The 15,185-nt window shown below is 45.5% G+C and overlaps 1 protein-coding gene across 1 annotated transcript in view; it reads right to left on the bottom strand.

Moving 5' to 3' along the window:
- INTS1 (integrator complex subunit 1) overlaps positions 1-15,185 on the bottom strand; it is a 385,650-nt gene that overhangs the window by 258,071 nt on the left and 112,394 nt on the right. Inside the window, exons 21-24 of the mRNA XM_082260644.1 lie at positions 14,489-14,668; positions 10,557-10,706; positions 10,260-10,439; positions 8,300-8,404 (exon numbers count right to left, since the gene is read on the bottom strand). Of these exons, the coding sequence (XP_082116770.1) occupies positions 8,300-8,404; positions 10,260-10,439; positions 10,557-10,706; positions 14,489-14,668 (615 nt within the window). The remainder of the gene's footprint in view (positions 1-8,299; positions 8,405-10,259; positions 10,440-10,556; positions 10,707-14,488; positions 14,669-15,185) is intronic.

Below are 15,185 nucleotides of genomic sequence, written 5' to 3'. Positions count from 1 at the left end.
TGGCATTGGCCCGAATTTATTTCCTGGTTGAGACTGCTCTATGCGGCCTCACGGGCTAGGTCCGCACCAATAGCTCCCTCTCCCCACCATTTTCACTACATAGGGGGACTAGGCAGGGCTGTCCGCTGTCCCCGGGACTCTTTGCCCTGGCGGTGGAGCCCCTGGCTATCATCTTACGGTCGACACCCGCTCTGGGGGGGCTGCAGGTGGGCCCATTGATTGAACGGATTTCACTGTACGCTGACGATGCCCTTCTCTATCTCCCGGATGCAGCGGGATTCCTGGATTTGGCATTGCAGATTTTAGGCTCGTTCTCTGGGATCCGCATCAACTGGGATAAATCCCTACTGTTTTCATTATCGGCAGTTCCCCCTCCCTCCTCCCCCCGCTCTGCCTCTACAGTGGGTTACGAAATTTCGCTACTTGGGTATTGAAATACAGCGGGATGTTGCTAGATACTTGGATGACAATGTCACTCCTATTTTGCAGCAATTGCAGCTCCGCTGTCAGACTTGGCGATCGTTGCCTTTGACGCCAGTGGAAAGGATTAATTTGCTTAAAATGATTCTTCTCCCTAAATTTCTCTATGCCTTCCGTGCCTATACCGAGTGCCTTTTTCTGGCAGCTGGATAAAGTGGTGATAGAGTTTGTTTGGGCGGGGGCTGTCCCCAGGGTTGCGAAGGCTACCCTGCAACTCCCGTTGTCCATGGGTGGGCTGGCATTACCCAACTTTCACTATTATTACTGGGCGGCGGTGTTGGTCATGGTGAGGTGGTGGTTCGCACAGCCCCGGAAAAACCCGGCGGTGAGTCTGGAGGCGGCAATTATGGGCTCTTACACTGCCCTTGGTCACCTGGTATACCACGGCCCTGGGGTGCACCAACAGCTGACTGTACCTATGCGGACAACAGTCAGGGTGTGGGGACAGATGTCGGCTGTGGTCAACGACCCCAACACGGTCTCCCCACATACCCCACTTTGGGGGAACCCCAGGCTGCGGCACCTCCAGTCCATTCCGGACCCGGGTCTGTGGCACCGGTTCGGGATTACTAGACTACAACAGGTGATGCCTGCGGGTGTGCTCCTCCCGTTTCCGACGCTTTGCTCTTCCTATGCTCTGCCCTCCTCCATGCTGTTTCGCTACCTGCAGCTGAAGCATGCCTTGCAGACCCAATACCCGCGGGCTATCACGCTAGCCCCCAACACGGTGGAGCGGTTCCTGTCTACTAGACGCGCTGACTGTATCCTGTCTTCGGTGTACCTTAGGATAACTTGTAATGTGGACGGGGCAAGCCCCCGCCTCTATGCCCTCTGGAAGGAGGACATTCCCGTCCCTAGATGAGGAGGCCTGGTAGAAGGGGCTGGGTGGTTATGTATCTGGGATGATTTCGGCCAGGGATCGCTTCATTCAACTCAAATTCCTGCATAGGGCCTACTATACCCCCAGCGAGTGGCCAAGATTTACCCTGGTAGATCGGATGCATGCCCCCAGGGTTGTGGACAAATTGGTACCTTTTTCCATATGGTGTGGTCCTGCCCTATTGCTCAAAGGTTCTGGTGGGAGGTGGTTGGTGAACTTGAGGGTTTGGGGGTTCTTGGCATGGTCCTTGATCCCAGAGTCTCATTACTGGATTTTTGCGATTTGGTCTCTCTTCGGAGGCACATGCAGCTTTTTATATTTTATCTTATGTTCTATGCCCGGAAAACAATATTGTTACTCTGGAAATCGGCTGATCCTCACCTACTGTCTAGGTCATGGGTGTCCAACCTTTTGTCCCACGCTGCCGCCCCCCCCCCCCCAGCTCTAGTTTAACACAACTAGAGAATGATCCCTTCCGAGGCAGCATCTGCCTACAGTTAGTTGGAAGCCGCTGTGGCCGTGCCCCCGACCCGCTTCCTTCTTCATCATCAAAAAAAAAAAAAAATTGTCAGGGGGCAGTGGGCCGCATTGCCTGCGGCCCCCGGGCCGCAGGTTGGACATGCCTGGTCTAGGTGGAGGACCGTGGGTGACTCAGTTTTGCTGCTCTATAAACTCACCTACATGAGCAGAGGTTGTCCTCAGAAATTTGACAAGGTGTGGAGTTTGTGGGTGGCCCAACACAGGGCTGTGATGAGACCTTTACCCTCTTCCACTCTCTCCTCCGTCTGTTCTCCCTTAGCCTCCTCCCTCCTGCTTTGCTGTGCTCGGCTCCCTATGGGGGCCCTTCCCCCCTCCCCTCCTTCTCCCTCTCTTTCCCCCTTTTTTTTTTTGTTTTGGGTTCTTTCTCTCTCAGTTTTATGGTCTCTTTTGTGGGTGGTGTCATCCTTCGCTTTGTGTCCCTATAGCTGGCGTTGCTACTGGCTGATGGCTCCTCTGGGGTAGATGACCCTGGCTAGGGGGGTGTAGGGAGTTCTCCCAACTGTATTGTACCTCTGTTGCCTGTGCGGGTGATCTTTTGTTACTGTTTGCGTATGTTGTACCTTGCCTTTTTGCTTGTTTATAATATTGTCCACTGTAAACACAGAACTTTAACTTTGTTTGTAAATTGCTCTTGAAATTAATAAAAACGTTTCTGTTAAAAAAATGACCATTCTGGGTAGCGGCGCAGAAGTCCTCCCTTATGTTTGGGCCCTGTGACGGAATCCGGACACCACCGACTGGGTATCTCCGACAGTAACCTGCTTCCTAAGCTCTGGAACACGGGATCCGTGATTCTGGCTATAGTTACCCCAAGAACTCAACAGTACAAGCTTTGGAGTCATCCAGAATCAAACTGTTTAATCAAACACAAAGCACATGGAGATGAACACTTCAGGGACAACCCCTCCCCCTTAGTCAATCCACTCAACATACCCATCCCATAATAACAATATAACAATGGAATGCAGGTATTCAACAACAACAAACCCCCACACCCACTAGCAAGAGTCTGATTAGTACAGAGCTGGCCTGACTGGGGTTTTGGGTCACCCTGTGCCCCTTATAGACACAGGGTGATTTACACATAAGAGGGACTGGGGATGCTGGACAAGGAGTCTCCCAACCTCCCTAAAGCAATTGGGGTTCCACAAGCCCCCCAACCAAAGTGTCTCACGTCACATATCTCCCCTTTCGGCAAGAGACTAACATAGAAGGAGATCCCACACAGTACCCCAACAGATTGTCCGGAACAGATCGTTACTCACCCAGCCAACCTCTGCCTCTCTTGTAGAACATAACCCCTGCTGTGGAGAAGTGTGGACTGGTCCTTCTCCCTGGAGTCCATTTAGCCGCTGGAGAGAAGACAGGGTGACTGGGATCACTCCATCATGCTGTTGGGGATCTGGGCCGACTGCCCAGCATCCCTGGGGTACACAGGTGGAGACAGTAGTCTCAAATACTTTTTCTGTATGAAAATCCCCCAGTGATTGCACAACAAGGCTGACATCCTCCTGTCCCAATGCCAGACCTTTTTCTGGGGTTGTGTAAGTGGGAACCAAAGTCTCATCCACTACCACAGGGAATCCATCTTCTATTAGTTGGGGGCAGAGGCCAGCAGCGCTCTGCTCTGTTGCCAGCCCTTCTGCTGGGTTGGGGTTGGCGAATACTACCCCCAGAACCTGGTTGGGGGTCTGCTGTAGAGAGGAGGGACCGCTTACCTCCTCCTCCTGGTATTCCTGCGGGGTAGGTTGGGGATCTGGACGGGCCGTCCAGCATCCCTGTAGGTCTGGTGCAGAGACCGTGGTCCCATCTGCACCATTGGGGTCAGGTCTGTTGTCTCCCTGTGGTTAGGGAGAAGGATTAGTTGTCTCCTGTCCCTGGAAGGTACACTCCTGTAGCTGGGGACCTGGGCCGGCTGCCCAGCCTCCCTGTAGGGCCGGTAGAGAGACCTCGGTCCCATCTCCACCTGCCATCGGTGGGTCTTCACAGTACCCCCAGTCTGTACTGTCTCTCCAACCAAGGAGAGACTGTTGTGGGCAGAGGCCAGTAGCGTTCTGCCCAGCTTCCAGCTTTTCCACTGGGAAGTAAATTGAAACATCGGTGACCTTGCACACATCCTTCAGGGCCCCCGATTGTTGTATGCAGGGGTCCACAGCGCCATGCTCTGAAGTGAGCTGTTCTGCAGGAGTCTCACCGGGTTGTTCCTCCTCAATAGAAAAGTCTATTAAATCCCCAGTCTCTGGTGGTGTCTGGGGATCGAGGTTCACCATCTCCTTTCTGTGGAATCCAGAAGATGTTACTGGTGCTGGGCAGAGGCTAGCAGAGCTCTGCCCTGTTGTCAGCACTTTAGCTTTGGGAACAGCAATCTCCGGAGTTTCCACTGCCGCCGCATAGGCATGCTGCTGAACGTGTCCTAGCAGTTTCCTGTATGCCCTTTCCAAATGCTGTTCTTTCCTTAGCAAGTGTTCTAGATCAGGTTCAAGCTCTGAGACCCCTGTGAGGCGGAGCATAGCCTCTCTGTATTCTCGCAGGTCCTCAAGGGTAGGTTCCCCTTCGTCACCAAACACAAACACATCTGTAAGGCTCTCCCACAGTAATCCAGGGCCACCAAAGTCATATCCCTCCGGAGAGCATTCTGATGTCTCTCCTAAATATTTCTGCTCTGCGAGCCATTGCAGAGCCCGATACTGATTGTCCAGCTCTATCTCCTGCTGGACCAGCCTGTCCAACTCGGATACCCATTGCTCCTGGGGCCGCTCTCCCAGGAATGCCATCCGCAACTTCCGTTGATCACTGGCCTGTTCCCCGGGGGTTGGAAAGCACTTTCCCTGGTATATACCAGCAAGCTGGAGGGCTCCAAGCCAGAGCCCCACCCGAGTCTGCTGCCTGAGCTCCAGGTATTGATCCGCAAATATTGTCCTGGGGTATACAGAAAGGGAAATCTGCAGCACCCCCTTGAACTCTGATGCCAGGTCCATATCTCCGTTGTAGCCACCAAAGTCTGCTATCCCGATCTTGGATCCCGGTGGAGGTTTGGATGTCCCAGACTGCAGGAAGCATCCCACCACTTGCCACCAATGTGACGGAATCCGGACACCACCGACTGGGTATCTCCGCCAGTAACCTGCTTCCTAAGCTCTGGAACACGGGATCCGTGATTCTGGCTATAGTTACCCCAAGAACTAGACAGTACAAGTTTTGGAGTGAAACCAGAAAGAACTGTTTAATCAAACACAAAGCACATGGAGATGAACACTTCAGGGACAACCCCTCCCCCTTAGTCAATCCACTCAACATACCCATCCCATAATAACAATATAACAATGGAATGCAGGTATTCAACAACAACAAACCCCCACACCCATTATCAAGAGTCTGATTAGTACAGAGCTGGCCTGACTGGGGTTTTTGGTCACCCTGTGCCCCTTATAGACACAGGGTTATTTACACATAAGAGGGACTGGGGATGCTGGACAAGGAGTCTCCCAACCTCCCTAAAGCAATTGGGGTTCCACAAGCCCCCCAACCAAAGTGTCTCACGTCACAGGCCCGAGAGTGGAGATCACGTGTCGAGGAGGTGACGTCACAAATGATGTCAAGCGTACAACACGGAAGGACTGGTGCCGAGGCATAATGGGAGGCCTCCCAGATAACCCGCGTCCAAATGGGCGTATCTGGGCGGCCTCCCATTGTGCCTCGGCACCACGCCTTCCGTGTTGTACGCTTGACGTCATTTGTGACGTCACCGCGTTGACACGTGATCTCCACTCTCGCGCCCAAACATAAGGGAGCACTTCCGCGGCGCTACTCAGGACGGTCATTTTGTCTTGGATGTGGCAACTCATGCCTCCGTTTGTTGAGCACGGACGTGACGCTCGGAACCTCTGCTGCGGCCTTCATTGGGTACTCCCATATGACATTCCTCCTTTGATTCACGCCTTTGTTTTCCTTACACTCCTATGTCCTCACTAGTGGATATCTTCAGACTTGGTTTATGGGCTCACCTTCCCATTGCTCCTCTTGGTGCCATGGTTTCACTACCTATCCACAGTCTTTTTTCCACCTTTGACCTCCCTTTTCACCCTCTTTTTTTACCTACCTATTCTGGTATAGATCCTTGTCCATCTCCTTTAATATATTATATTTTGTTGTCACTGTAGCACCAGTGCACATCCCAATTAATTCACTATTCATTACACATATCGTTATAGATATTATGGGAGATGAATACCTCAAATCTATTCATCATTCAACACTTTGGACATTCACATGTCACTCTGGTGTGCCCAATGGCTGCGCCCTGGACCGCAGTTACGGGTTCCTTCAGCTACTGGCGCAGACTTCATGGCCCTGGATCACTATCCACAACAATTTTATCCACATTAATTCCATAAATATTGACTTGGGATACATCTGCTCCTGATGAAGTGGAAATTGTCCACGAAACGCATTGAGCCTACCCTTGATGCAATCCCCACAACCATCATTATATCATTTGATTTGGAAATTATATAGGCCCACCATCTATGACTTTCTTTACAATGCATAGCTTACTGTTTATGTATGATTCAACTATGGGATGTTTCTGGTGTTGATTAACCCTAATGCCATTTGTAATGTCAATATGAGGTTTATTTATTAAAGCTTTACCTTTTAAGGTTATAGGCTATTGCAGCCTTTTTCAACCAGGGTGCCCAGGCACCCTGACGTGCCTTGAGGTTTCTTCAGGGGTGCCTCAGCAAAATGCCCCAAAAATTTACCAAAATTTGTATACAAGGCAGCGGATGGATGAAGCCTGCCTTTTACATTACACAAAGTCACAGGTTTTCATTGTGCACCGTTACAACCCTTTAGCTGCCAACCTGCTAACATCCTTGTTTGACTCTCCCCTGCTTCTCTCCATAAGTTTTGGGGTCCTATTAGAGGAGTGATGGAGAAAACTGAGGAAAAAGAGAAACATTGGCATACTAGTCAGTACCAACTTGTACCTCTAACGTTGGGTGTCCTATGTGTGTGGATGTTGCTGCATTATGTAAAACTATTAGAATCGTTTTTACATTTTAGGATGGGGTGCCTCAAGACCATCATTTTAAAGGGTGCCTCAAGACTGTCCATAATTTCTGGGGTGTGCCTCGACTGGAAAAAGGTTGAGAAACACTGGGCTATTGTACCATTTATATCCCAACCAACTCCACACACCTCATACAAAGTCCCGCCTTCCCCCCCTTCCTCTTTTACCCTATGTACCTCTGGGATATCGGCTTTTTAAGTAATATTTACATGATATTATGGTTTATACATTATCCTTTTAATTATATCCAATTTGCCGATTCCTATATTACCCTTCATCTACCTACATTATTCCCCCCTCTCCCCCCTATATACATTTATGAATAGGGCTGGAGGCATACAGCCCTAGTATTGGCATTGCCTCCCAAAGCCCATGTTTTTGTGTGTGTTTTGCGTCTTTGGTGTTTTGTCCTTTATGTCATCATTTTTTGACTATAAACAAAAAAAGACAGACAATTGTGATAAAAAATAGAAACAAAAATAAACCTTTTTTTACTTTCTGCTATAAAACATATCCAAAAAAAAACGTAAACAAAAATGGAATTTCTTAAATTTAAAAATCCCAACAAGCATATGTTGATCAGTTTGTGCAAAAGTTGTAGCGTCTACAAACTATGGGATATTTTTTATTTATTTTTTACTAGAATAGAGGCGATCAGACACTAATATCGGGACAGCGATATTGCAGCGAACATTCTGACACAGGCTTTTAACACTTTTTGGGAACCAGTGACACTAATACAGTGATCAGTGCTAAATATATGCACTGTCACTGTACTAATGACACTGGCTGGGAAGGGATGAACAGCAGGGGCGATCAAGAGGTTAACTGTGTGCCTCCCTAGTCTGAACTGTGTGAGGTGCTTTTTCCTTGCTTTGCAGGGACACAAACTCCATCCCTTCCCTCTGTCCTCTGTCAGAATGGCGATTTGGCTTGTTTACATAGGCAGATCGCACATCTGTCTGTCTGATGATTGGAAGGTGCTGGAGGACATGGAGTACCCGGCACCCACCTACCCGGAACTGCAGGATCACGTATATAAACGTTATCTGATGCACAGCTGCCACCCTGTAGCAGTATAACTGCTGAAGGGCAGATGGGAAGCGGTAAACAGAAGCCCTGTGTAAGCTCCAAGACAATGATTCCTTTAATGTCCCTTTGTGACAGCAAAATGTATATCAATAAAAGCCCTATTTTCATTGAAACTTTCCTAAACATTTAAAAATACAAAAAACATTTATTTATTGTCACAACTAGTTCATATTTAGTATCCACAGGGTAATAATGTTAAAGGCACAAATATCACTGGAAATCTACTTGACACTCACCAGGGCAAGTTCATTGTGTAGTGCCTGATCTTCTACCGGTGCATGTTGGGAAAGGTAAACTAGATAGGCACTAATGGTCCGTAAATCAGTCTCCATATGAATAGCCTGGGGGGAGGGGAGAACAAAATAAAATAATTTAGACAACACAATGAAACAAAGGCAGTTATAACTAAAAAAAAACCTTCAAATGATCCTGAAGGAGTAATGGCAACAGGAGACTCAGACAATGACTGCACATGGTTTAGATATTAGACATCTGCCTCCTCTAATATTTGAGCCTCTAGAAGTATTACTGGAAAAGAGCAAACTATACCCCACTATGTTAAACAAGAGGTCCTTTAAAAGTTTTAGAATCCCACAGGTTGTTGGGCTATGTTAAAGAAGAACTAAAGCTATCAATTTGTTTCCCAAAACAGTTATATTCCAGGCATGCTGTGAATGATAACTGTCCAAGTTTCAAAGTTTTGCGTGCTCTCCACTGAACAGTCAAGCCGTCAAATGACTGGCATCATAAGTTAGCACATGTGCCGCACCATGGCAAAAGCAGATCAAACAGAGGCTGTGGCGGTACAAACCGTCACTATGAGTAAAAGACAGATACTTATTGGTTTGGATTTCTTCAAGTGGGACAGTAATATTTGTCAGCAATATCTCTCCTGAACTATGAAGATTTAATCCCACTTTACACTGTGTATTCCATGTATTTCAAGGAAGGAGACAATCAGACTGTCCTTGGCAGGCTTGTCCTATTGTCTGTTTTGAGAGGGAATGTGTATTGTGTTAAAAGTCTACCTGTTCCATTGTTAAATGTTAATGACCTCACATTGTTCTGTCTGCCTTAAGATAAACTTATTATGGGATGTATATGTGTATGTGGATTGGCTGCTAAAGGGGAGGGGGATTGTACCACAGTGTATATCTCTTTGTGCATGTGTTTGAATAAACCGTTTGAGTTATACTTCACCCTCAATCTAGAGTGCTGTCTCTTATTGGGGGAAGCTGCTACAAGGGATTGCTATGCTCTTCATACTCCCTTGGATCATCACTAAGCTCTTGTAAGGGCTTGTTCCTGCTTCACTCTCCGTGGAAAGAGAGGTTCACCAATGGGAACCTGGAGCCTTGTCGTAGGCCCAGGGTGAGTAGGGGATGGCAAGACCCCAACCAAGCTGTGGCGGTTTGTGGGGTCTGAGGTGGTTATGGTGTCTGGTGGAGTGCTTGAAGACCTCGGGAAGCACTAGGAGCATCTATCAATGGAGGTACCCATTCGGGGTGCCAGTTGATCCGTTAAAGAGGCTAAGAAGGCAGCTTCCTTGACTGCAAAGAATAGGAGGGTTCAGTTCTGCTTTAAAGCGGAGTTCCACCCTGGATTTTTTTTTTTTTTTAATACCCCCGGGACAGTCAGGGCTAGTGCATTCCACAATGGCTAGCCTCTGATCTGTCCCGGGTTGCACTTACCTGTTAGGACAAATACTTACCTTGCAAACGTCTTGTCCAGCGCTGCCATCTCAGATGTGGGCAGCTTGAAGCCAGTGCGTCCTCTTTGGCGTCTTCTTCCGCCTTCTTTGGTCCCACGATGCTCTGCGCCGGCCCCGACGTCACTTCCGGGTCGCGCGCGTCATCCCTCCACAGCTTCTGGGCATGCCCAGAAGCTGTTTAGAAGGGGATGACGCGCGCGACCCGGAACTGACGTCGGGGCCGGTGCAGGCGCAATGATTCCTGGGAGCTATGACGTCCAGCTCCCAGGAATCATTGCAGAGCCAGGAAGTGACGACGGGCCGCGGCCGAAGAAGGAGGAAGAAGGAAGTAAGGTAAGTATATTTTCTTCGCTACGAGGTAAGTAAAAAAAATAAAAAATATGCGATTATCCATTTGTTTTTCAGGTGACCCGGAGCGAGAAGATGGAGGTAAGTATAAAAATAGGGTGGAACTCCACTTTAAGCTTTTGCATCAGGGTGCATACCTGCTGTAATGCTGCAGCAGTAGTCCCCTTAACACTATCAAACAGAGGAAGTTTTGGCAAATCTCTAAGAAGCCACTGGTAGCCAGGAATCAGTTCAGAGTCTGCAGAGTCTTCATCCATAGGCTGGTCCTTTTCTTCTCCATCTTGCAGAGCTCCTGCTGTCAGCACCATGGAGAGGCCCTGGGGAACCAAAATTATTGATAGGTGAGCTGATTTAGACAATTTTCAACGTGGTCAATTATATGCTAATAGCTTTGTAACACAAACTAAGAATGAGTGAATGTAAACAACACTCACCTTCATTGCCAAGACTCGAGAAGAAACCTGAGGTGAGCTGAGACGTCTAAGAAAATAGTCCAACACCTCACAGGTCGTTTGCTCATCTGCTTTTGGGCCTAGGAGCAAATCCTGAAGCCGGCTGAGAAGTTGCCTCTGTTTTTGCTGCCTCTGCAGGAAATCATATTTGTGTTTAAACATCTGTCTTAAAAAAAGAAAAAGCACCAAAACACTAAAAAGGGGCCACAATTGTCCAAGAGTCTAAAAACTGCCTGGACTATTCCATAGCAAACCAGATTAAAAGTTGCAAACTAATGTCTGTTGGACAAGGAATGATAGAATCTGGAAGCTATGGACCAACACATATTTGATAAAAAATACACTGTTGTAATTGCACTACAGCATGGCTGAAAATTGTGTTTGCACTACACAGATTGCAAAAAGTCACAAAGGATCGCCTAATGGCACAACAGTTTATCACCCTGAGTAACTGGGACTTTATAGAAACCTGAGTAAAGCCCTTATTTATTATGGAACATGAAATGCAGTGTAGGAGACTAGAGGCAGTCCCCTTACATGCAAATGCAATTGCTACTGCACAGTGCATTCCATTATTAAGAAACAAACCAGGCTATATGTATGAGCATAAACATGCAAATATTTATACTTGTGTATGTTAGTTATCATGCTAATTTTGACCCGGTGTTTCAAATTCAAAAAATCATGAAAAATCAATCTACTATCAGGCACTCAGCCAGGATCATGCAGGTGAGAATTTCAACTTGAGCAGCATTTTCCCTGGTCTGGCAAAGAAAAGCTTACCCTTCACATCCTAATGCCTCAGAATGTACAAAGGCCTTGTCCACACTTGATAAAAAATACTGACGTTGGACAAACACGCCTATAGAGTTAATGTGTATTTTTGGACGCATTTAGCGTGCTTTTAATGCACATTATACTTGGGACAGTATATATCTGAACATCAGGGTTTTTTGTTTTTTTTGGTATATATAATTGGTAGGGGTTGGTTGTGTTTATATAATTAACCCTCATTACATAGGGTCTAGTGGAAGATCATTGAATTTTTCTCTTATGTAGAATCATTTTTAATCTATTAATCTTGTAAGGTTAGGATCATGTGTATATGAAAAGATTATATCTTTGTACAGTAATCTTTATATAGGTGAGGTTTTAGACATTTGTGTATATACAGTCTTCGATGAAATACACAGAACCCTAATAATTTGTGCAGTCCATAGCATGGTTCAAATTCCTTGACGTTTTGACACGAGGGGGTTTTTCTTCCTATTTATTTTTTTTTCTTTTTGTTTTTTCTCCTTTCCTGAGAAACCCTTATGAAGGGAATCCTTTAGGATAAGGAGATAATTTAATCAGATTTATATATGAAAATTTGACCCATTCATTTTCATATCGGTTCACATATTTTTGTTCATACTATTGTTCTAATACATATAATATTTAAATTTTTATTAACCATTAGGATAGATTATTTTTATCACTTTTTAGGTCCCATGTATTGTGAACATTTGGTATAATAATATATTTTTTTAACTCTAAATATTTTGCATACACACGTAGACGGATGTGTGTACATTATATTCACATTTTTTCACACATTTTTATGTGACACTCATAGATTTGATACAATCATTTTTCTTTATCATTAATGTTTAGAAACACCATCTATAACATACACTTATTCTTTGAAGTAATATTCACCTTTGTGAGGTCCCGTCACAGTAAAAGTTTTTATTCTAAATGACACAAAGTATTAAGTGCTAGTACTTCGATGTCAGGCACTAGTGAATACTGGCTGTGATCCAGATCTCCCTTGTAATCATGAAAAGCAGAAACAGTGTTTTTTGCGCCCAGGGGGGCCCTTGTATCCCAGCCAGAAACTCTCCTCCCATAGCACATAGGTGTAATTGGTGACGGCGCCTGCTACACTCCATTCCCAATTGACGCCTGCCAGAAGGGGAAACGCGTCGGACGGAGAAGCCAGTGTCTGTCACTTTACACGGTCGGCACTGCAGGCGGCCGTGTTAACTCATTATGCACTGCGTTTTTATCTTTGATCTGATGTAAGTGCACTTTTGTTTTTAATAAACGTCTGTTTGAAATGGTAATGCACTATGTGTCTCTCTCCTTCCCCTGCATGCTTATGGTCTATTGAGCCAGTCAACTGATGTGTCGATGACCCCAGCTGCAAATAGTGTGTGAAGGAAGATTGAGACTGCGCTCAGAGAAGCTGATCAGTCTGTTTGTGTCAGCCGTTTAAACAAACAACTCAGCGGCCAGAGAACATTAACTGGGAGGGATCACATCTCATCTACTGAGAGGTCTGGTGATATAATGCTGCTTACCAGCAGCAAGCTGGTAAGCGGCTTTTATCTTAGTCATTGATTGCATTGGATTTTCACCTGAAATTTCTCTGCTCACCATTGGGAATTGTTTAGGACAGTTAATCATTTGATTTTTCATATTCACAAGGACTGCTTTAGGTCATGGCAAATATATCTGTATAAGACTTGAACTCTCTGTACAAACTGTCTTCCATCGACATTATATTAATTTTTGTATAATATTGCAATATATGCACGTTGAACCACATTCACAGCACCATTGGGTCACTGTGGATTCTTCACATATTTAGTGACTTTTGATCATACACCCACAAAGGATAGCGCACTTTATTTTTCCACATTAAAAATACTCACACAATGTACTTAAGGAGTGTTAAAAACATAGCCCAGACACTTTTTTTTTTTTTTTTTCCAGGAACATGTATGGAATGCTACTTTAGACCTGAATGGAAAGTGTTGCGATGCTTCAACGCCTTCCAAATCCAACATGTAGGTTCATTTTTAAGCTATGTACACTGTCCATATTATAAATTACAGCCTGCTTACCTAGGTATTTGAAGAGTCTTAAAAGCTCACCTCAATCGCCTACTTTTATTGCCAGTGTGAACAGGGCCTAAGAGCTACATCAATAATGCAATAACATGTGTCACATCCTGTCCATGCAAAAGATTGCTATTGCTTTGATTAGAGGTAAAGGCAAACAATTCCGTAGCTTGAAATTAAGATGCTTCCATGCTATTACCAATCTTTGTCATTAGCGATTATATTTGAAATGAACTAATGCACATATTTGCAATTTGTAGACCTGGCCCTAATGATTGTTGTTTATAACTAGTTTCATTTTAATTAACTTATTTAAGCTTTCTCCTGCAGCTTTCTATGGAGCCTTTCTTGCATGCAGAGATTAGAGCTGTCTCCCTACACTGTGTGCATCAACTGAAACACACAGCCCCATAGCCTGGACAGTAAGCCACTCCTCTATTAAACCCCCTCCTCCGAGCTAACAGACTAACTGGAGACCATGCAGAACATTTCTAACACTTTCCTGTGAAGGTAGGAAGTTCAGGGAAGCAGCAATGAGAGAGCATGAGCCAGCAGCATTGAAAGCTGTAAACTGTAAATGTTGGCATAGGAATTTTAATAGTTTACTGGGATTTTTTTTTTTTTGTCCTTAAAGTGTTAAACTAAAAATGATAAAAGTTTATTACTACTAAATTGTATTAAAGCCTGGTCCAGGACCCACCGGGCCTGTGAATAGACAAGGAAGGAGCAGCGAGAGAAACTTTAGGGCACATCTCTGCTCTCCCCTCCTGCAAGCAAGTTCATAATATTACTGTGCAAAGCATAGGGCTCAGATTTGTTCCCAACCCTGACCTTTTTCCAAGTCTGTATACAGGAGCCCAGATGGCTAAATAAATAGAGGGATGCTTTTAAGATTCAGATACTTCTACTACTATGTGAAATTGCATATTGTTTTAGCATAATAAAACTGTAATGAATACAAAACTAGAATTAAAGATTTCACTTTGTGAAGTGAAGAGTGAAGTGGCACAAAATAGCCCAACCTACCTGGTGTTTTTTAGCTTTTTGTTCCTTGCTCTCATTTTCCTCCTCATCTTCACCTGTTCCTGATTCATCAGCAGCGTCATGAAGAAGGAACTCACACAGGCACTGCACAGGTAGCACATCCAAAGACCCCTCACTAGACTGGACAAGGTCTGCCAACCAGGGCATTGATTGAGAGGATGCCTAAGAAAAGAAAAGATTCTCTTGTAGTCACCATAAAATCCTTTTCTCATTGAAGGACACAACATTACACTGATTTCTACATTTATCTGAAATGGTTTCTCTTATTAACAAGGATTAGCTTTTCTTGACTTAATAGCAGAGTCCTGCCAATTACCAATACAGAATCCAATGAGACTGCCTCAGTGGCAGATAGGGCAATCTCACTGTTCAGGTGACAGATTTTAGGCATGAAATCAGAGATAATCAGGCCCCAGCAACTTAATAAAACCAAAACAGAGAAGAGGCTTTCTAAGCCAACATAAGTAATAGTACTTTTAAATTTAAAAGTACTGAGTACAGGTTCACTTACATAGATCTGCACGGCCAAAATACACATGCTGGGGCTGCACTCTGCTGAAATGAATACAAAGCTCCGGAGCTCCACCCAAAAGGGGAAGCTCGGCTTGTTCATACGCCCACACCCCCCCTCCACCGTTATCTTTCTGTGTGGAAGGCAGAAAAATTCAACCATAAGGTG

This window comes from Pelophylax lessonae (assembly GCF_965119305.1).
Source record: "Pelophylax lessonae genome assembly, chromosome: 6".
In the NCBI taxonomy this organism is placed as follows: Eukaryota; Metazoa; Chordata; class Amphibia; order Anura; family Ranidae; genus Pelophylax; species Pelophylax lessonae.
Note: the sequence above shows the minus strand (reverse complement) of the source record. Positions and strands in the feature narration are given on the sequence as shown.